A 23,118-nucleotide genomic window follows, 5' to 3' on the forward strand; every position below is an offset into this window, starting at 1 on the left:
CCCCCCCAAGATGGCAAGCAGTCCTATATATGTTAAATATGTTGCAGTATATCCTAGATACAATACATATTTGCAGAACCGAACAGTTCTCCTGTTGCACAGGGAGAATTGGATTCAGAAGGTAAAAATAACTCGGGAAGAAAATCAAAAATGCAAATAGTTCACATTTGTTTCCCAGTGTTCCTTCTTTGGGTGTAGCTGTTTCTGTCCATCATTTATCCATTGAAACTCAGTTAGGTCTCTTTGTCATAGAAATCCACTTCCATCAGAATACATCCTCATACAATATCATTGTCGAAGTGTATAATGATCTCCTGGTTCTGCTCATCTCACTTAGCATCAGTCCATGTAGGTCTCTCCAAGCCTTTCTGTATTCATCCTGCTGGTCATTCCTTACAGAGCAATAATATTCCATAACATTCATATACCACAGTTTACCCAGCCATTCTCCAATTGATGGGCATCCATTCATTTTCCAGTTTCTAGCCACTACAAACAGGGCTGCTACAAACATTTTGGCACATACAGGTCCCTTTCCCTTTTTTAGTATCTCTTTGGGGTATAAGCCCAATAGAAACACTGCTGGATCAAAGGGTATGCACATTTTGATAACTTTTTGATCATTATATACTTCAACATCAAGACTATACAACGATCAATTCTGATGATCATAGCTCTCTTCAACAATGAAATGATCCAAACCAGTTCCAATTGTTCAGTAGTGAGAGAATTAACTACACCCAGAGAGAGAACTATGGGAAATGAGTGTGGATTACAACATAGCATTTCCACTTTTTCTATTTTTGTTTGCTTGCATTTTTGTTTTCCTTCTCAAGTTTTTTTACCTTCTTTCTAGACCCAATCTTTCTTGAGCAGCAAGATAATTGTATAAATGTGTATACATATATTGTATTTAACATATACTTTAACATATTTAACATGTATGGGATTACCTACCATCTAGGGGAGGGAGTGGGAGGAAAGAGGGGAAAAGTTGGAACAGAAGGTTTTGCAAGGGTCAATGCTGAAAAATTACCCATGCATATGTTTTGTAAATAAAAAACTATAATAATAATAAAAAAGAAGGTTCCTCTATAAATCAAGACCATTATGGGACATTTAATTTCATTCATTTCATTTTGTTTCATATTTTATGGTATACCAAGACAGTGGTTTTTGGAAAATGATTGTGTTTTAAAATGAAAGAACTATCTCTTGTAAAACTTGGGCTGAATTCCCAGACCTTGAAATTGGTATAGATATGGAATTAGGGTTAAATCAAATCAGATTTTTAATTGTAATGAAAGCTGAGTTATTTTAAAATTAAATTGAGTAAACTTAAACAGTTTACACTTTTCAGTATCTACATGCACATGACAGGTTGAATTGAGCTGAATAATAAAATAGGGTTTTTATTTATTTAGACATTAAAAAATTAATATCATTTTATCTGAAGATAAGTTGAAGGAATTGGGTATGTTAAGCTGCAGAAATAAAGGCTTAAGTGTAGCATTATAATTGTCTTCAAATATTTGAAAGATTGTTGTAGGGGAGGATCTGATGTGTTCTGCTTCTATCTTTGCAGCTTTTCTTTTGTTCTTTGCTGTGCACTTTTTTATTTTATTCTTTTTTTTTTCCTTTTCTCCCTTCTTCCTCCCCCAAGAAGGCTATAATTAAGGGCAGATATGTGTGTGTATGCATACACACATCCACAAATACAAAGATATCTATAATCATACTTATGTATGCACATATGCATTCATATATATCTATGTAAAGCTTCTCTAGCACCCTGATTCAACAATCATTCCTGCTTATGCATATTTTACCATTTTCTCTTTATGGGTTTCCCCCCAACTTCTTTGTCCTCTGTTTCTCTGAAGGTAGATAACATCATTCTTTCTAAGTCCAAATCTTTCCATATTTTTCTCAACTCATTTCATACAACAGGGCAATATTACAACTTTATACTATCTAGTATTATTTTAATATATAATACTATCTAGTATTTTTAATAATCTAAAACAATATTGATTAATATGATTGACACATAGTAGTTTCTTTTTTCTTTTGATTAAATCTATTTTAGCTTTAACTTTATCTGAGGTCCATAATTATTTTTTCTAATAAATTCTACGCCTAATCATTATTATTGTTTATTTCCTATCCCTGCTGACTCCTCTGCTTTACTTCTACCTTGCCTTGCTATTACTTTATCCTCCCAAGGATTCCTCCCTTATATTTTTCCCTACCTTTTTCCTCCTTTATTCCAATTAATTTATACACTTTATCCCATTCCTTTAATCTATACACCCTTCTATACTCATTTTATCCTAGTCCTTTTCCTCTTATTTCTTTATAAATTTAGAAGCCTTTTCTATGCTTCTTAATATATGTATGTATGTATGGTTCCTTCTTCAGCCCATTTTTGATGTGAGTAGGATTTCATCCCTCATCTAATTCCTCTGTGTCAGTTCTTGCTCTCATACTTCATTTGTATAACATTCATATAACATAATTATTCTTTTTTACCTTTTCCTACATGGTTTTGCTTTTTAGAATGACATTCTCAGCTCTAACTCCTTTTGTTTAATCTTGCAGGGACTTTCAAATTTAACTTAAAATTGGTATAAAGTATTAAGATATTTCCATCACACCCATGCACACACATACCTACTTATACCCTAATACATGCATTCACATGATTACATATGCACAAAACATGCAGTGCATACACATGTATATATGTGAGTATACACACATGTATATACATGACCATCTTATTTCCTCTGTGCCATTTTTGAGCAGTAGTAAGTAATGAAAGAAAAAAATAATGACCATGGCCAAGAAATTGTGCTGGTATAAGGGAATGTATAGCAATCTTTCCCATCTTGCATTTCTTCTTAAATACCCAACTCACACACTCATGCTTCACATTTAAAGCAGATGACAAATCATATTGAAATGATTAAAGCTGTCCCAAATGCTCCCTCAACTCTCTTATTTAACAAAACTTCCCAGCATCATTACTTACCCCCTTTGTGTCCATCCACAGAAGAAGAGGATAAGAAGAGGTATCCTTACTAATTGCTTAAGGCTAATTCCTCTATGTCCTTGATTCTAATCCCCACTGGCTTCTGCAGCCCCCTGATCCAACAATCATTCCTGCTTATGCATATTTTATCATCTTTTCCTTATGGGCTTTCCTCCAACTTCATAAAATAAGTTTAGATCTCTCTCACCCTTTAAAATAACAATAACAACTAAACATAAGAAAAAAAAACCTTCTATTCCCATCTAGCTATTACATCATCTTTTTTTCTTCACTACTAAGTTTCTTGCAAAAGTAACCTCATCTCCATGGATCCTTGTCCTCACTACCCACTCTATTCTTTCTGACTCTTTTGTGTAGGATAGTGGGGAAAGAGGTTAGAAGCAATAGGAACAGCTAAAAGGTTTTCATCTAGAGTATGTCTGTGGCAATTAAATGGAAGGGGTGGATTTGAGAAATATTGCTGAGAAAGAAATTGAACTGGGTGACAGATATGTAGATGGCAAAGGAGAAAAGAGAGAACAATGATGATCTGAGTCTCATTAAAAGACAGTGAGGATGTTTACAAAAAAAGAAAACTACATTTGAAATAGAGGAAAAAGAAAATTGCTGAATTATTCAATTCAACAAATATTTATTAAGCACCTATTATATACAGAATATTGTATTAGGTAGTGGGCTAAAGACTGGTGGTGAGAAGATATGAAGATAAATAAGGCAAGGTTCCCAAAAGGTCTTCCATATCATGAGGTGTGTTGCAAAGAATAAAATGTCAAAGTTAAATATTTTATATACTTAAATAGCATTTACTATGTCTCTAATGTCTTCTACTTTGTATGCCTCAAATGGTGATTAAAAATTCAGTCCCTTTGCAAATATAGTGTTCCATTTGACATGCTTTGATACCTCAATGGATCTGTGACTTTATTAGCACAACTTTCTCTTCCATTGGGGCATATCACAATGCATCCTTGCTTTCTCAACTTCTGTGGTTATTGTCTATGCTCTCTCATAGATCGTTTTTTCATAGATCTTCTGCAGAGAAGAAACCAAATGTGTTGGAGGTATTCCTCTAGGTCGTTTTACATTTTGTAGTTGGTGTCAACACTTGTGCCATCCCAACTGTTATTATTTCTTCCCACCACAGGCTAACCTGCTTTTTCCATTCATACATTTCTTCAGTGCTCTCTTTTTTTCTATCTTTATGCTGGAAAGATTTTCCAGTAGATCAAATTTGAGTAATCATGGATCTCATTGAAGAGGCCCTGTAATATAATCCACAAACATGAAAATTGGGAGGGTCTTATTTTTAAGGAATTCCTCTTTTATTTTGAATCCACATTTGTTAAATTTGGTGAGCAAACAGCTCCTTGTTTTATGCCTTGTTTGAAAGTATTAATCAGAAAATTGTTATCTCGTGTCCCAGTTATCAAGGAGTCTTGTACAATCTTAACATATGGGTGGTTGAAAGAGAATCTTTGAGGTTACACGGTGCATTTCTGTGTGTGTCTTGTTTGTATGTACATAGTTTTTTATATATTGTCTCCTCCATTAGAATGTGTGTTTTTCGAGGGAAGAAATTGTTTTTGTCTTTTTTTTAATACTGTGCCTGATAAAGTGTTAACTAACTGACGATGTCTAATCAGCAAATAATAAATCTAAGGTGTATCTTGTATTCTCTGTACCTTTCAGTCATTTGTGTAATTGAAAAGATGTGGTTTATGGAAGATCCCTTGCAAATGCCTTCCCTTCTTGTATTTTTGTCAAAAGTACCTTTAAGAACATTCTCATGAAGGGAGTTTAAAAATAAGAGAAATAGGCATAAGGGTTGATAGTTATAGGTGCCTTGAGGGGATACATTATACTTTCTTTTCCCCCCATTCTTTTGATATTTTCTCTTCCCAGTAATATGCAAAATGATCCCAAATGTTTTAAGATTATGTTTTCCACAGTATGAAACCACAGTATGGTTTATAGTAGTTGACTTCGTAAAGCCTTTCTTCTTGATTTTGTTTTTTTAAGTCCTAATTTGACTTTTTTTTTTTTTTTTGTATAATTCATTAGGGATTAGGATGTTAGGGTCCAAATGTTATACTTCTTCAGACTGTATCTTGTGAAAAGACACATAGAATCATAAAATTTCAGAGCTGAAAGAGAATTCATTAGACATCTGGTTCAACCCATACCTCCAAATTCCTAGTTCAGCATCTGACAAGTGCTCATTTGCCTCCCTTCTTGAGGATGAAGAAAAGTTACGAATGTAACAGACTTCTATTCAATCCTATGTAAAGACTAAATAATTAGTAATTTTATGTATATATGTGTATACTTTCATTTTCTTATTATCTTCCTGCCAGTTTTATCTATAATGCTTTTGGGGAAAACACAAAAGATTATGGAATCATAAACTTCGAATTGGAAAGAACCTTAAACACTATCAAATCCAAATCGCCCTCCTTCATCTTTTGCCTTCCCTCATTTTATAGATGAGGAAATGGGCTGAGATAGATTAAATGATTTGCCCAAGATAAAACAGCTAGTAAATATTTAAGGAAGGATTAGAATTCAGGTTTTCTTGTCTCCAAGCCTCCTTTCCCATGTCAACTAGCTTATTTGGAAAACATGAACTATGTCTCCATGTCCTATTTTAACTTTGTCTCATGTTAAGTTTTCTAAAGACTCCTTTAACATTCTATACTTTGCATTGTTTTATGGGGCAATGTTATTTATAATCTGCCATCTTCCACTGTAGTGTCTTACAAATCTTTGTATTATAATAAATAAATATCCAATAGCGGATTAGATTACTATTATATCTGTTGTTGACATAAGAATAATATAAATGAGATTAAGTGCTCTATGATTTACTCAGCTTCTTCATCTATACTAGAATCCCACTATAATAGAGATGTTGCAAGATAGATTGATATCTACTTTATAATGTATCAGATCATGTCTTTGCTGTATAGAGTGAAGATGTGATTTATGTGAATTGGCTTCTAAAACTTCAGATTCTATAATAATATTATACTCTGCCTCAAAAGATATCCAGCCCATTTTTCAAATATAGCAATATTGGATAAGTAACATTGCAATAAGAATTCTTAATTATGTTTGACACCAGGACTAATTTTAATTTTGTTTAAAAATAGAGGGTTTAATATAACAAAAAGATCTTTAAAAGTTAATTATTTAGTTTTCACATAGGATTAATAGAATGGTCTGTTTATATGCAAATTTTATGTCATATTATGAATTTATAAATACAATTAAGGTCTTATTCAATGATCTCTACTATCCCTTTGAATTCTAAAACAATATAATTCTAACAATATGCTATAATATAGATATGAATTTTTTGTTTGTTTATATCTCTCATTTCATCAATGCAGAGACTTCATTTCTATCAACAGAATCATTTTAGAGAATTGTTTGGGGCATAAAAATACATAACTGACTTGTCTAGAGTTATATAGCCAAGTATGTCAGAGGTGTCCTGAAAAGTCTGACCCTTCTATTTACATTGCCATATTCTGAAAATAGAAACATATCACATTTTGAAGTTTAGTGAGAACTCTGGCACTTTGAACTGGTGCTTTGAAACTAAATTTAAAAATAGAGCTTCTTTTATCATAATAAAAGCCTCTTCTAAATTGTTTCTAGAAAGCATCACCAAAAATAATTACTCTGGTTCCTCTCAACTTTAATCTTAAACTGAATGATACTGTATTTAAAAGAAGGAAGCTTAGCTAATTCTTTTAATTCAGTTACTGAAATTTTCAATCTTAATATTTTGATTAAAAAATACTTACAGGTTTTCTTGGTTTGCTTTATAAATAAGTGCTAACATTTTATAAGAAAGAAACCAGACTGTGAAGTAGCATCTATTATGTTGATTTACTGACATTTTAAAGAAAATGGCTTTTCTCCATTAGATGCACTATAAATATTTATGTTTTTCCTATGATGTAGTGCATGAGAAAAACACAAAAGAATATGATTTCTCAGATTCCCATAATTCTATAAGAACACTCTATTAGGCTTATTTAATTTATAAATGAATGCATTTCTGTACTTTTGCTCAACCTATCTTTTTTTTAATAGCTTTTTATTTACAAGTTATATGCATGGGTAATTTTACAGCATTGACAATTGCCAAACCTTTTGTTCCAATTTCTCCCCTCCTTCTCCCCACCCCCACCCCCAGATGGCAGGTTGACCAATACATGTTAAATATGTTAAACTATAAATTAAATACAATATAAGTATACATGTCCAAACAGTTATTTTTCAGCCTATCTTTTGATTTGATATTCATTCAACTTTACTCTTTGAAGTCTTGGAGTTATTAAAACAGATTTGTCAATTAAATACTAAGTAATATAATATTTGATGAAATCATGTCTTTAAAAATATGGCATTATATATCTAAACTAATTGAAGAACATCACATCCTCCAGCCATTTTTGAATTTTGGATTCATTTATGTTTCAGATTTATCTCAGACTATACACCATTAGAATATTCACACAATAATTCTGGTCAGATCAACTGTACTACACACACACACATAACACATATACATATATGTATATATACATGGATATTATATGTATATATATATAAGATGTGTATATGTGTACACATAAACCTACATATACATCTATAAATATATGTTCGTTACACACATAGATATTTATATATTCATCTATATACATGTATGTCTGTTATGACAAACAATACATTTGACTTTTTTTTGCAGAACACACAGAGTTTTTATTAAACTTGGCCACTTCTCTGTCGTGTAAAACAGTTATAACAAACCTCAGTAGGAACATGTTATTAATGTGGGATATTGGAAAGATCACTGGATTTGGGACCTAGAAAATATAGATTCCAATGTGTCACTTTGGAAAAATTACTTTGTTTTTTTGAGCCTGTTTCCTCCTCTACAAAATGAGATGGTTAGTTTAGAAGACTATCTCTAAAATTCTATAGATTAGTGATATAAATTGGACCCTACTAAATTGAATGAGATCAGGGATATTCAGTAATTTATATGTGACTGCTTTGTATCAACTTAATACCTAAAAGCTTGCAAAAATTTTATTAGCACAGCACTACATACAGAATTTCAAAGTTCAACTTAATTTTCCTATAATTCTGACATATGGTCTGCTATTTATCAGACTGTTAATGGAAACAAAAAAGATTCTGCATAACTCTACTCACATTTCAACTAAGACTATATATCTCTATCTGTGACACAGCATCCATCAATAGAAGACTCTTTATTATAAATTCTTTGTGCTTTTCTCTCCCAATTTTAAATAGTTTACGTCTGCATTAGTTTTAATGAGAGGAAACATTCCTTTGGCATTCCCTTTCCTGAAGAATAATAATTCTTCATTGTTAGCTCCAGACCACACTGATCTGGTTTTCTTTCTTTCTTTTTTTAAACTTCTTATCCTCACCTAGTACTTAACGTTTGTAATAAGATTTTGAATTTGATTGTATATGATCTCATATTGTTCTTCAGTTGTTTCACACATGCAAGTTTTATCTCTTTATGTGTTGATGTAGAATGTAAGCCCCTAAAGGGGAAGAATTATAATCTATTTCTTTTGTAGCCTTCATCATATTGATACTATTAGGTATATACCAGGTGTTTATATAGCTTTAGTCAGTTAAATTAAGCAATCTGAATTTGTTCTATTCTGGGGTGCTGTAACCCAAATGATTTAAGTGTAGAAACTGAAAAACATACCATGAGCAGCTACAACAGCAGCACCAACAAAAGCAACAGGCATTAGATGCTCTATTCCCCACTTCATGTTGGCCTGGAGTACAGTCTGCTGTCTCCTGGGGTACTGACATCTGCCGTTTACGCATCTCCATCCGTTCTGATCCCATGGGCTGTGAAAGTGATAATGAAAATGGTAAGTTTAATATAGAATGGTACTAAGATTGAACCTATTTTATCCATTGTGTAGATAAAATCCTTTGTTTGGGAGACAAAAGCTTGAAACAACTTAAACAAATTTGAGATGATTTATTGCAGATAGGTAGACCACATAAGTGAGATTGAAGTGGAAGTGAGTAGATGGTCAGTCTTTTAACTTTCCCAGAATTACAGGCTACTCAGAACCCCAAAGTGAGGAGAGAGGAACAGTAGAGTTTTCAAAGATAGCTATTAAAGGTTATAACATCATCTTTTCCCACATTTGCAGGTATAGAGGTTAAGAAAATCTCATTGTCCTAAAGGGATAGTTCTATAGCTATGTTTGTGTCAGAGGAAGTCACAGATTATGTCCCAAATGTAAGCTGGACTTTCTTGATGCATAATAAGCTGGAAGGGAACTTAGAAGTCATAAAACCCAAAATCCATAATTATTATAATAAGTAAACTAAGACCCAATAGCTAAATGACTTCCTCAAAGTTATATAACTCTTTAGCTACAGAGTACTAACTCTAGAATCCAAGGCTCCTGAACCCTATACCATCACAGACTGCAGAGGAAATGAAAACACTTCATTGGACTAAAAGAAACTCTAAACTCTTTATATTGCATATAAACTTGGGATTGTAAAATATAGGAATAAATAAAAATTAGTTAATGATGGAGGGAAAGGCATTTAGCCTGGAAATTTCAGCCATGTAGGAAACTCCTGGTACCAATGGATTTTGACAATTCATTTATAACTTAGAGTTTTAGAGATTTTCCTGAGGTGTCAAGTGACTTGCTTTTGATCATATTGCTAATATGTGTCAAAGATCTGGAACTCAGTTCTTCTTGATTCTAAGGCCTGCCTATATCATACTGTTTCTCAATGTCTCCATTTACTTAGATGTAAATAGTCTAAAGAATAATTCATGTTTTATAACAATTTTAAGCTATCACTCATTGAATTTACCAACAATCTGTTAATGGCCAAATCTGGTGATCTTTTTGCATTTTGCATCTGATTTTCTGTAGCATTTGATGATATCAACAACCCCTCTCTCCTAGATATTTTCCTTTCTGAGTTTTTATGATGCTACTTTCTCTAGATTTTCCTATTTGTCTAATGGATTTTTCAGTCTTTTTTGCTGGCTTATAATTCATAGCACATATCCTAAAGATGCATATACCCAAGGTTCTATTCTAGATCCTCTTCTTCCTCAGTACTATTCTTTGGTGACCTCATTACCACCCATTTATTTAATGTTATCTATGTCAGCAACTCACAGATCCAGTGAAGAATTTCCCTTGAACTTCATTTCATCACAGGACATCAAACTGGATGTCCTGTAGATATATCATACTCAATATGTGTAGAACAGAACTCATTATCTCTTCCTTGAAATCAGCTCCTCTTCTAGACTCTCCCTTTTCTATCAAAGGTGCGACCATTCTTTTTAAGTTCATTAACCTGACATTACTCCTCCCTTTCATTCCCTATATATACAACCAATTGCTAAATCTTGCTGTTTCTACTGCCACAATACCTCTCTTATCCATCCACTTTTCTTTACTTTTCTTTACATACTGCTAACACTTGAGGTCCTTTTCATCTCCCACCAGATTGTTGCAATTGCCTCTTAAACTGGTGTCCTCCACATCAAGTCTCTCCCCATTTCAGGCCATTCTCCATATAGCTACCTAAGTGATTTTTCTTTAGCCCAGACCTGACCATGTCACCCTCCCACCCCAACACATACCTCTTTATTTCATAAACTTTAGTGGCTCTTTATTGCCTCTAGGAAAACTTCTTTCTTTCTTTCTTTCTTTCTTTCTTTCTTTCTTTCTTTCTTTCTTTCTTTCTTTCTTTCTTTCTTTCTTTCTTTCTTTCTTTCTTTCTTTCTTTCTTTCTTTCTTTCTCTTTCTTTTCTAGCATTTAAAGCTCTTCACAACCTGGCCCCAAACAATCTATCAAATCTTATTGCTATTCCCCCTGCTGCACTCTATGATACAGAACAAATTGGCTTTCTCCCTATTTTTCATTGCTCCATCTTTCCTATACACAATACTTGCAAAACATATTCTCCTGGGGACAGCTAGGTGGTACAATGGATAGAGCACCAGCCCTTAAGTCAGGAGGACCTGAGTTCAAATTTGACCTCAGACACTTAACACACATCCTAACTGTGTGACCCTGGACAAGTCACTTTATCCCATTTGCCTTAGCAAAAAAAGAAAAAAAAAGGCATATCTTCTTTCCCTACATCTCTTCTTCTGAAGAAGTTTATATCTTCTTGATATATTATTTATTTATTTATAAGCTCCTAGTCATTTGTCAACTGGGGAATGGCTCTTATTTTTATAATTTAACTCAGCTTTATACTTATTATATATTTGAAAAATGAGGTCTTTATCAGAAAAACTTGTGGCAAACATTTTTGATATTACTTCATTGTCTGTAATGCTGATTAGGCTTGGCTCTCCTCAACTCTTGGTCAAGGAACCAAAAATGATGAAGTTTGGCACGGGGCAGAGAGTTGTAGGAACCCCCTTCTGGTCGACGCAGATCCTTCATAAATGAATTTACGAACCAGAAAAGTTAGACTGGCAGAAGAAATTTTTTGGCATTAGGAAGTCAGCTTTTTGCTAGGAGGCTGACTTCCTTAGTGGCAAGGTCCCAACAGAGAAGTAAAGGTCTAGCAGAGAAATCCTGACAAAGAGGTAAAGAGGGGTAAGGTCTTGTTAGGGATATAGGTGAGAGAGATAGAGAGGAGTTAGTGTTGAAAAGAGAATGTCTCTTCAGTGGGCAGAGAGTCCCTCACAGGCAGCTATGCCAAGAGAAGTCCCTTGGCCTGTCATAATTCTTGCTTTTGGTCTTCTGCAAGGAATTGAGCTGAATGAAACTTATTATTTAGGTAGCTCTTGGTGGGAGCTGGGAGCAGTTTGAGTTGAAATCAGAATAGAGAATCTTCCAATTGAATGAGTGGCCCTGGGCTAATGTCCAAATCAATCGGATCTCTCAGGGGAGAGCTTCTCTGAGGGAGTTTCTCAAGCGTTTCCCCCAAAGTCCGAGGGAAGAAAGAGAGAGAGAGAGAGAGAGAGAGAGAGAGAGAGAGAGAGAGAGAGAGAGAGAGAGAGAAGGGGGGGGGGGGAGAGAGAGAGAGAGAGAGTGTTTCGGGCTTCCCTTGTTATTGTCTTTTAGCAAAATGTAGTTTCCCAAATTCTCGCTTAAGGGCTATTTTTGGATTTGCATTTTTTGAGATTATGATTTCCACTCTTGCTCTTTTTACTTCAGGTGAAACATACGGTACTAGATTCTGCTCCAGCCTTTTATTTGAAATCTTTATGTGTCTTTCTGGTTTCTAATCCATTCTACTATTTTCTCATCCCATTCACATTCACAGTTATGATTACTGTGTATTTTCTCCATCCCACTTTTGTTTATTTATAGTTCTTTATATCCTGTCCCTTCTCAGAAGTCTGTTTTGCTTCTGACTACTATTTCCCTTAATCTGCCTTCCATTTTGTCATACCCATGCCCATATCTATTTTTACATGAGAAAAATGATATTTGATCAATATCAAATAGTAGTCAGAAGCAAAACAGACTTCTGAGAAGGGACAGGATATAAAGAACTATAAATAAACAAAAGTGGGATGGAGGGAAATACACAGTAATCATTCTACTTCTCCCTTCCCTTTCTCTCTCATTTTCTTATTCCTTTTATTTATTTATTTTGGAGAAAAAAAATCCTTGCTTAGGATCATACAAGTTAGTAGTATCTGAAGCAGAATTCAAGTCCAGGTCTTCTTGGCTATTTCCACTAAAACATGTTGCATCCGTATCTTTTATATCAACTCTTGCTCTTAACATATGGTGTAATTGCTGAAGTCATCATCTACCCATATACCTACCATATCTCTCTCCACTGCTTTTGGATTACCAGTTTTCATTCTTTATATATTATTGTGGTCCGTAGCTGTATTCCTGCCAGTCTAGTGAGGTTAAAATGATCAATTTTATTTGAGGGAACATTTTAGAATTGTTGAAGAATTTCTCAGATGTAATCCAACTGGCTCTTTTCTTAGTCAATTCTGGACTTTGTCCATTGTCCATTTATCTATCCAAATAGATGTACTGGTGGACCAACTCAATAAATGACCTATCCAATGCTTTAACTTAGTCTGGACCAAAGGCATTCTTTATATACTTTCCCCCATTGTGTGTATTGTTAAACTAAATTTTTTGTGGCTGCAAAATATTATCAAGCAGACTTTGTAGTATTCTGAGACTCAATGCAATCAGAACAATAGCATCCCCTAACAGGAGAATCATCTGGAAGACCTTCCTGTTCACAGAACAAAGGAACCCCTTTTCCATTTAGAACTTTCACTGGATGGCCCCCATCATAGGAGCAGACATTCCTCAAAATCTATTTAATCAAATGGTTTCTTCGTTCAACTTTTCCTCATTTAAAAAGTCAATTATGATATGCCATTCCTAACTAAAATGTTTATTAAGAGATTAATTTTTACATTTTCAAATGTCAAGTTTCTTTTTACTAATAATGCATCATACCAATGAATATTAAAGATTGCTTCAGAATAACAAATATTATTGCTTTATATCTTCTATAGTTCACATACATGTAAATCAGTAAATTTGAAAATGGAAATGGCTGAACAGAATCCTCGTCTCTAATCTCACAGACACTCCCAATTTTTGCCATGAGGACCATTGAAGCAGCATGCTATTGTGGAAAGACCATGTGAGTAGGATATAGGAGACCTGAAGGTTAATCTCAGTGTGTACCAATTTTACTACCCTTAATCTCAGTGTGTACCAATTTTACTACCCTATCAACAATTTATTAGTGTAAGTATTTTTCCTTATCACCTCAAGAATTTGTAATTCCTAACAGACATGAAAAAGAGTTGTTATGATTTGTATTTCTCTAATTAATAGTGACTTAGAATATTTGCTCTGTGTGGAACATATAAACTAGAAACCTTAGCCAGGGATTCAGAGACAAGTGGACAGAAGGCTGGAGGCTAAAGGCTGGAGCACCAACCCTTGGACTCAGATAGATTCATCCCATCTCACACCACTTTGGTAGCAGGCTCTTCTCCTTTGCTTCTCCACTGAAACCTAGACTCCAGAAGGCCTCCAGAAAATTAGTCGAGTCCCAAATGAAGGAGATGAGATTTTGAAGGAGACAATAAAGTATTTGGACTTTAACACCTGGCTATACTTGTGGTGATTACTGAACTGAAAGTAAGGCTGCTTCCAGAGACGCCAAGAAAACCTCAACAGAGAACATTACATTTTTGAGGAACATTATACCTTATAGTTGCCACTACTTTTCCCTCTAAGGTACACTGAGAAATAAGCATATCAATGTCCTCCTAAAATACTAGTTAGTATTTTAGGATTAGGAGATTGATATGCCTATTTCTCAATGTAGTAGTTAGTATTTTAGAACCCATTCTCCTTTTCACTATTTGCAAGTAGAAGGCTGAGTTTTCAGCATGACTCAACTATTACTTCTCTCTTTACAATTTGGTTCCTGATATATAATATAAATCGCTTAACTTGTCTTTGAAACACAGACTTTTTAGTTTTGTTTCCACAGCTGGTGTAATACCCATAAACATATGAATATACTAAAATTTGCTCAGCTTCAAAATAATGAATATTCACATTCAAATGCACAAAATCACACAACTTTAAAGTTGGAAAAGATCCTACACATCATTTGTTTCAACCTTGTCATTTTTCAGATGAGGAAATAAATCTCCAGAAATTAAAATCACAGAATTATAAAATTCCAAAGTTGGATGAAATGACAGTGGTCATCTAGTCCAACCAATTACCTAAAAAAGAATTCTCAGGAGAGCCCACCTGATAAGTGATCATCCAGTCTTTGATCCAAGACCCTAATCAGGAGGAGATTACGACTCCTGAGCTGGTCTAATCCAGCTAGAGTGTCTTCATTTCAGATCTAAACCTGTTCTGAACCTTAGAGGATGGGTTTTTTTTTCCTAAATAATATTTTTCCCCCAATTATGTGTGGAGACAGTTGTCAATATTTGTTTTTTTTTTTTATAAGATTTCGAGTTCCAAGTTTTTCTTCCTCCCTCCCTACCCCCTTCCCAAGATGGCAAACAAGTTGATATAGGCCATATGTATGCAATCATGTTAAACATATTTCCATATCAGTTATGTTGTGAAAAAAGAAAATACATGAAAAAAAAAGTGAAAATAGTACCTTTGATTACATTGTGACTCCATAATTCTTTCTCTGTAAATAGCATTTTCCATCATGAGTTTTTTGGAATTGTCTTGGATCATTTTATTACTTAGAAGAGCTAAGTCTATCGTTCACCACTGCACAATGTTATTTATTGTTACTGTGTACAGTGTTCTTTTGGTTTTGTTCCCTTCATTCAATATTAGTTCGTGTAAGTCTTCCCAAGTTTTTCTGAAATCTGCTTGCTTATCATTTTTTATAGCACAATAATATTCCATTACATTCACATGCAACTTGTTCATTAATTTCCCAATTGATGGGAATTGATTCCCTCAATTTCCACTTCTTTGCCACCACAAAAAGAGCTGCTAGAAGTATTTTGTATATGTAAGTCCTTTTCCCCTTTTTATGATCTCTTGGGGATACAGATCTAGGAGCTGCCCTTTAGAGTTTTAGAGACATGCTTAGGATGAAATAAGTTGTCCAGAACCATACAAACAATGTCTGTTACAGGCTAGACTTAGTTTAGTCAATGGAAAATATTTTAATGGTCATCTAGTCCAACTTCTTCCTTATATAGATAAGGAAGCTAAGGTAAATGAAAGGGTTAGTTACTTGTTCAGACTCACAAAGCTAATAAGTGTCAGAAACAGCATTTGAACTTAGGTGTTGAAGCCTTCAAATCTAGCATTCTGTCCATTATGCTATTCTATCAACTACCCCATGCTGCTTTCTCTTCATATATATATATATACACCTGAAATGGTGTATGTTTGTGTATGTATATTATATATATAATATATATATATATATATATATAATATATATATATATATATATATATATATACCTGAAATGGTGTATGTTTGTGTATGTATATTATATATATAATATACATACACAAACATACACCATTTCAGGCATGTATTGAGACCCTTATGTATTCCATCTTTATTTTTATTTATCTATTTTTTGGAAGGGAATATAACATCTTTGTTTCAATATAATTGGTTTCCTTGGCAATCCTATTTACTTTATTTTATGCATTTTAAAACATTATTCTGAGTAGAGGGTCTATGACACCAAAAAATGTTTTAGAGTTTCTAGAAAGCAGAGTAGAAAAAAATGTTTTTCTGTCGGTGACAGATTGTAATCTATTTAGAAGTAACAAAGGCTTCCAATATAGTTATGCCATAAATTAACCTGCTTTTTCTTTCTGATTAGAATACATAACAATAAAGTCAAGGACATTCTGTTCTTATCCCTTCCTTATCCTTTTGTGTTTTACAAAGATATATTTTTTAAAAGGCCAGAGAATATCTAAGAGTTTGCTACAGTTGAAACTATCATTTTTTTTGGTGTGTGATTAAATCAGGGGAAAAGATATAGGTTTAGACTGACAGAATGAAAAGGGCAGGTTCCTGAAATGCAGTGAGATTCTGTGTCTGATTTTTAAATGTATAATATCTGTACAAAAAGTAGAGGAAAGTTTTAGGATTGATTCAAGAGTTAAAAATAGTAAAATCAAGTTTTATTAAGTTGTATTGATTTTAAATAATAAAAATAAATTCTCATTGTTTTTTTTTTTTATTTGGGTGAAATTTTAAAGTTAATACTAATGCTTCTATATTATGTAACTCAGTATGTTTCCTGCAATATGATGAATGATTTTAAAGGCTAGTTCTTTTGAAATCAATAAAAACATGTTAGTTCTTCAGGAAAGCAATGCTATGTAATAGGTCACTCTGCTGCATATCATGAGACCTGAGCTTGAAACCTGGTACCTCTACTTAAGAGTTGTATGAGAAGGAAATGGATAGGAATATATAGGCAAAGATGTCTGATTATTTTTGTTCAGAGTATGTCTTGCCATTAGTTGTTTCTAAAATTTAGGTTTAAGTCTGGAAATTTGATTTCCAAAAATGTTATCATGATGCAATTGTTCTTATCATAAGTTCTGTCAACTTAACTTGACAATTCCACAGTGACAAGTGTAAATGTTCTGACAAATCATTCCAGCTCTCTAGGCTTCCCTTTCTTCATCTGAAAAATGGGATTAATCATACTTGGCATTATGAGTAAGGTATTTTACAAACTCCAAAGTATTATGGAAATGAACATTATTATGGAAATGAACATTTTAAAATACTTTTAGAAGATCAGATTTTCACTTTTCTCTTTGCTTGAGAAGATCCTATCTACAATTTAAAGGTGAGCTGTTCTATTTTACAATAAGTTCAGTTTCTGCCTGTAAACCAAAAATCATTTTGTGTACTTAAAGATTATGTTTCTGTGGAAGAGTTAATTTTCAAAATCTCTTTAAAATGAATAGAGCATCCAACATTTTTGTTTGGAAGTTCATTATCACATTCCTAAATTGGATTTCAGATTTTCAGATGTAAGTCTAAATTTTCTGAGTAAATGAAAAGATATGCCATGAATGCAGAGAATCATGGCTTTATTTCCATCTCTTTTCTCTTTAGAGTTCTGGCATCTTTTTTGTTTTATGGCTAGTTTGGGAATTTAATATACTAAGATGTTTGAGATGGAAAAAGGGATCAGTAAAGTTTAAGGTTATTTATTGTCTGATAAAGTCAAAGTGTTTTTGAAAAGCTCAACTTTTTTTTTTTCTCTATGGAATAATAGAGTTAGAAGATATGTGGCAAAGAGAGCAGGGTAGGTTCTAATAGGATGGGATTTTATTGTGAGCTATAGATCCCCAAGAGATCTATAGAGAGATTGAAAAGGAAATGTGAACTTGCTTTTATATTTGGACAATTATATTTCACTATTGTTTGTTTTCGCTGTAATCTTATACATTTTATTTCAATATTTAAAGACCTTAATCTGAGAAGGGTCTCCAGGCTGCATATTTTCTCTTTATAGCGAATAACTGTTATATGGAAAGAACTATGGAAAGCATTTTCTGTGGGATTTTTTGCTTATGGTGGGACAGTATTCTTTATGATCTACTCAACAAAGTATTTTGCTAAGATATTAGAAACTAGTTCATTATTCAGAACACTTGATTATAACAGAATTCTGTAATGGGATTTTGCCTGGATTCACACATCCCCTCCAAAATCCCTGGCAGAGCATTTTCTGTTTTCTCTTCTGTCTAGCCTGAAGCAACAGTGACACTTCAAAAGGCAGTTTTTGCTGTTGTCACCTTCCTCAGGGGTGACAGATAAAGCATTTTTATTCTGGCAGGAACTGGAAAGGAAAAGGAGCAGAAGTTTCTGCTCTTCTTCTGCCAGTAACAAGGACAACTAACCTCCCTTAGGAGGGAGAGGAAGTTAAGGAAGAGCAGCACAGCAGAGGTGTGCTGTGTGTCCCCAGCAAAGATGAGAAATCTGGCCTTTTGTGCATGCCTTATCTCCCCAACTAGATTATAACTTGCTGTATAGAAGGGAACCATATTCTCTATTCCTTCATATTTCTCACAACGACTTGCTTAATGTTATATACAGAATGGTTGCTCCATAAATATTTGTTAAGACTTACTTTTATATATGTAAACATATATACTTTCCTCAATAAAAATGTAGCTGTAATGATGGCAGCATAAAATAGTAATTACAGATAACTTTATTAGCTCTCCTCCTGGATCATGATACATTTCATTGCCCTAAATTTTCTGTGCCTAATGTTCTACCCTGAACCCTCTTTTTTCTTTTTATCCTTTCTCATTTGATGACCTCATCAGGTCTTGTGAGTTTAATTAGATACATAGCATATAATAAGTATTCAATAAATTCTTATTATTTGACATTCACCTTAGATTTTGGGAAAAGATATTCTAAAGGCTTAAGGGAAAGTCTAGGCAACATTCCACAAAATAAAATTCTTTAAAAATTATGGTAAACTTTCAAGCATGAGATTTTGACATATATGTATACATTTACATACACACATATTTATATAAAATTTCAAATGCATGCTAAAATCCAGGAGACAAACATCTATATTTTTTATCTACGTCTATCTAACTACTTTTATATATATCTAAGTTACATAGACAAAAATAGATTTAGATCTATTTGTCTCTTGAATTTTAGCATATATTTGACAAAGACTCAAGCTATTCCTAATGGAAAAGATAAGGAGATGAGAATAGCTAGACATAAAAGGCAATCAACTTGGGAAAAAGTTGCCAGGATATGTGTACAATCCTCTGCTGGTACACATGATTTCCAATGACAGATAAAATAAAAGACTGATAGATCATAGGCTCTTTGAGGAAACAAATTATTTTCATTGTTTTTCTTTGTAATCCCAACACTTAGCATAGTGCTTTGTATACAGTGGGAACTTAATAAATTCTTGCTTGATAAGTTAGATGGCATGCCTTTGAAATTTTCAGGTGACATGAAAGTGGGAGATAGCTAACATATTGAATGATGTATTCAGGTTTCAAAAAAGATTTTGGTAGGCAGGGCTCAGAAAAAAGACTAAGGATGAATATATAAAGAGCTGGGAATCATCTGCATAACAGTACCCATAGAAGTGGAAAAGACCACAACAGAGTATGGAGGAAAAAAAGAAGAGGATCCAGGACAGAACCTTGGGGACATTCAATAGGTTTGACATCAATGAAAAATCAGCAAAAGAATTTGAGGAGTAGTCAGATAAGGAGAACTAGGAGCAATGAGTCAGAAAATATCCAGGAAGAGAAGGGACTCAGCCCTGTCAAAGGCTGCAGAGAAATCAAGAAGAATGAGGATTGAGAAAAGGTTATTAGATTTGGTAATTAAGAAATAATTGGTAACTTTCAAGTGTTATGCCACAGTTTTCTTTTATTGTCCTGGCTCAGTTTCCCTAAATTGTCCTGCCTCAGTTTATAATTGTTCTGTTCAATTGAAAAACCACCCCTCCCCATCCCAAGCTATCAGAATATCAGATACTGTCTTATCAAGATGCCTCTCCCCATCTCCAGGGTTCCTCCCCCGATTATATCATCCCATCTCTGGTGGCTCACCCACCCTGTCAGAGTCCGTTCTGCTCTCAGCACCCTGATTCCGCCCCTGCCTCAGTTTACCCTGAGTCTGAGCCATGTGTGTATATGTCATTTCGAACTCACATTGTTTGCTGAATTCTTTGGAGAAGATAATCTCATTCAGCTCTGGCATGTATCCATTTGATCCCAATAAATCTCTCCCTTTTAAATAAAATATTAAATACTCTCTAATCTCTATCTTGCCTCAGTGTCTCCAGCATTACAAGAGAGAGTAGCTTCACTTGAATGATGAAATTAAAAAACTATATTTCTAAAAGTTTAGAAGAGAAGGAAAACTACTCTCCTTAGTTAAATTTTTTTTCTAGTACTATACCCAAACACTATAATTATTCTATTTTTTTCTACCTCTGTTCCTACATATAATTTTTCTACTTCCTTTTAGTTCTTTAAAGTTTTCTAACACAAATCAGAATCTTGCCCATTTTAAAAAATCATTCTTTAGCTTCTTTTCTCATGAACCAATTTTCCTGGTTTTTTTTTTTTCCCCCCTTTGTTTCTTGTCCCTCCCATTTTCTGAGCTGCCACTAATTTGACTGCACTTTTTGGTACCGTACTTTGTTGCATGAAAAGGAAAGTAATATTCTAGGAATGCTTTTGCCATTATAACCTCAGGAGGCACTGTTATTTACTTGTTCCCTTGTGCAATATTTCTGTATGTATATGTAGCTCAGAATAGCTTTGAAAATGTGGTCCAGTTTGCTTTATGATTTTATCATCTTGGAAATGCTGCCTTCCAGGTTTCCCTTCCTATGAAATCTCTTTTTTCTCCTTTATTATTTTTTATGGAAAAGTCAGATGTTTACAAGTGAAACTTGGAAAGATACATATTATTCTATGACAGTAGAATAGTATCATCCTAGGAAATTAACTTTTTGAACATGATGAGGAGTGTTCTTTAAAAAAAAAAAGAAAAAGCCAAACCTGTCCTACCCTATTGATAAATAAAAGGATGTGATTGCTGGAATATTTAGGAAAATGACAACAATTCAAAAACTTTAATCATGTATATACTTCCTTTAGCCTTGACAAATACACTGTCAAAATAAAGAAATTAATAAATATTTCTTATTAAATTTACCTCAATAGAATGTTTTAATGTAATATCTTTGTCAAATATTATACCATTGTGCCTAAGAGAAGTCATTCTTAAATTTGCCAATAATATTAGAAAAATAATAGAAAATGTGTGGTTTTTGTCATTCAGTCATGTCTGACACTTCATGACCTTATTTGGGGTTTTATTGACAAAGATACTAGAGTGGTTTGCCATTTCCTCACCTAGTTCACTTTTCAGATGAGTGAACTGAAAAAGCAAGATTAAGTGAGTTGGTCAGGGTGTTACAACAAATAATTGTCTGAGCCTAAATTTGAATTTAAAAAGGTAAGTCTTCCTTTCTCCAGACTGAGCATTCATCAATGTAATACCTAATTGTCCAGGGAGCAAATGTATCTGATAGTATTTGAACACTCTCTTATCATTCACTGTCCCATGATTTAGATGAATGATTCACTTTGGAGTTCTTTAAGATATGACTATAAAGCAGCAAGATTGAATTATAAGCAAACATGTTAGATCAATTCTATCCAAATAAGGGCTATCCTCTGACACTTTGGTAAGCTATATAATCATTCCAATGATTATACCACTTCTCAAAATATTTCAGGAATTTCTTTTTTGCTACTGCTTTCAGAGTCAGGTTGTGAGCTTTATGAGAAAGTTTTTTTTTTTTTTTCCCACTCTAAAACCATATTGTTCTGCTCTTCTACTTTCTTTTGCACCCCACTTGGTTCTAAATGATTTTAGATTTTTTCAAAATACTGAGAATATTCAAAAATTTTCTCCAGATCTTGAAGAAAATTCCAAAATTATTTTGAGCAATGGTACACTCACTGAAATAAATTGAAGAGTTTCCCATAATGACTACTTTTACCCACTATGTTTTTCTCTATTACTTTTTGGTTAACCACAGTTCTGACTCTTCAGAAATCACAATATTTCATGAAACACAATAATGTGACATCATTTGAAGAATAATTTTAATATATAAGTTTTTGTGTCAGGGAATACCGTAAGCTTATTGAAAGTGTACAAATTCATAAATTTGGTCTATATTTTCTCTTATTCAATTTGGAACAGTTCATTGTCCATCTCTATTGCTTATCTACATATATACACATATATACTTCTGATTTCAGTTAGTGGTTGATAATTGGGTCAATATTCATACTTTATCTATTTTTTATTATTTTTATTTATTATTATTATTTTTTATTATGTCAATTGGAGTAGTAATCTCTTCTGAGCAGTGCCCATTATCTCATTGAGGAGGCTGCCTAATGTTTTGGAGCTTTGTGCAATCAGCACAATGTACTCATAAGAAGGATTAATAGCTTTTTTATATGAATTTTGTACAGAAATTTTCCATGATAGTGACAAATACCTTTGTCAAAAATATATCTCTATGTGTTATGTCTCTTGTGATATTAATGTGAGGTCTTAAATAATATAAACATTGTTATAGAATAATAGAACCTGTGGGACCAGGCAGAAATTGTATCTTTTATTTACAGGGCTTGCATATAGTAGATATACAATCAATATTTGCTGAATGAATGAGCTCATGCTTATAGAGAAATCAAATATGTGTTTGGTAATGGTAAAAAATTATTAAGGAAAGTATTCATTTTAGTGTTGTTTTATTTCTTTAAATCTTGCTTTTTAAAATAACTGATTTTCACTCTAAGTGTGTGTCCATTTATTCAATGTGTATTAAGCATCTGCTTCATTCTTAAAAGTTTTTATTTAAAAGGTCTATTTTTTGGAAAAGGACACATATATACAAAAATATTTGAAGC

The 23,118-nt window shown here is 33.2% G+C and overlaps 1 protein-coding gene across 2 annotated transcripts in view; it reads right to left on the reverse strand.

Moving 5' to 3' along the window:
* RGS20 (regulator of G protein signaling 20) overlaps nucleotides 1-23,118 on the reverse strand; it is a 65,713-nt gene that overhangs the window by 17,515 nt on the left and 25,080 nt on the right. For both annotated transcript variants that reach the window (XM_051970196.1, XM_051970195.1), the window contains exon 2: nucleotides 8,820-8,968. In XM_051970196.1, coding sequence (XP_051826156.1) covers nucleotides 8,820-8,965 — 146 coding nt within the window. In that variant the 5' untranslated portion in view covers nucleotides 8,966-8,968. The remainder of the gene's footprint in view (nucleotides 1-8,819; nucleotides 8,969-23,118) is intronic.

The sequence above is a fragment of the Antechinus flavipes genome, chromosome 1 (assembly GCF_016432865.1).
Source record: "Antechinus flavipes isolate AdamAnt ecotype Samford, QLD, Australia chromosome 1, AdamAnt_v2, whole genome shotgun sequence".
Classification (NCBI taxonomy): domain Eukaryota; kingdom Metazoa; phylum Chordata; class Mammalia; order Dasyuromorphia; family Dasyuridae; genus Antechinus; species Antechinus flavipes.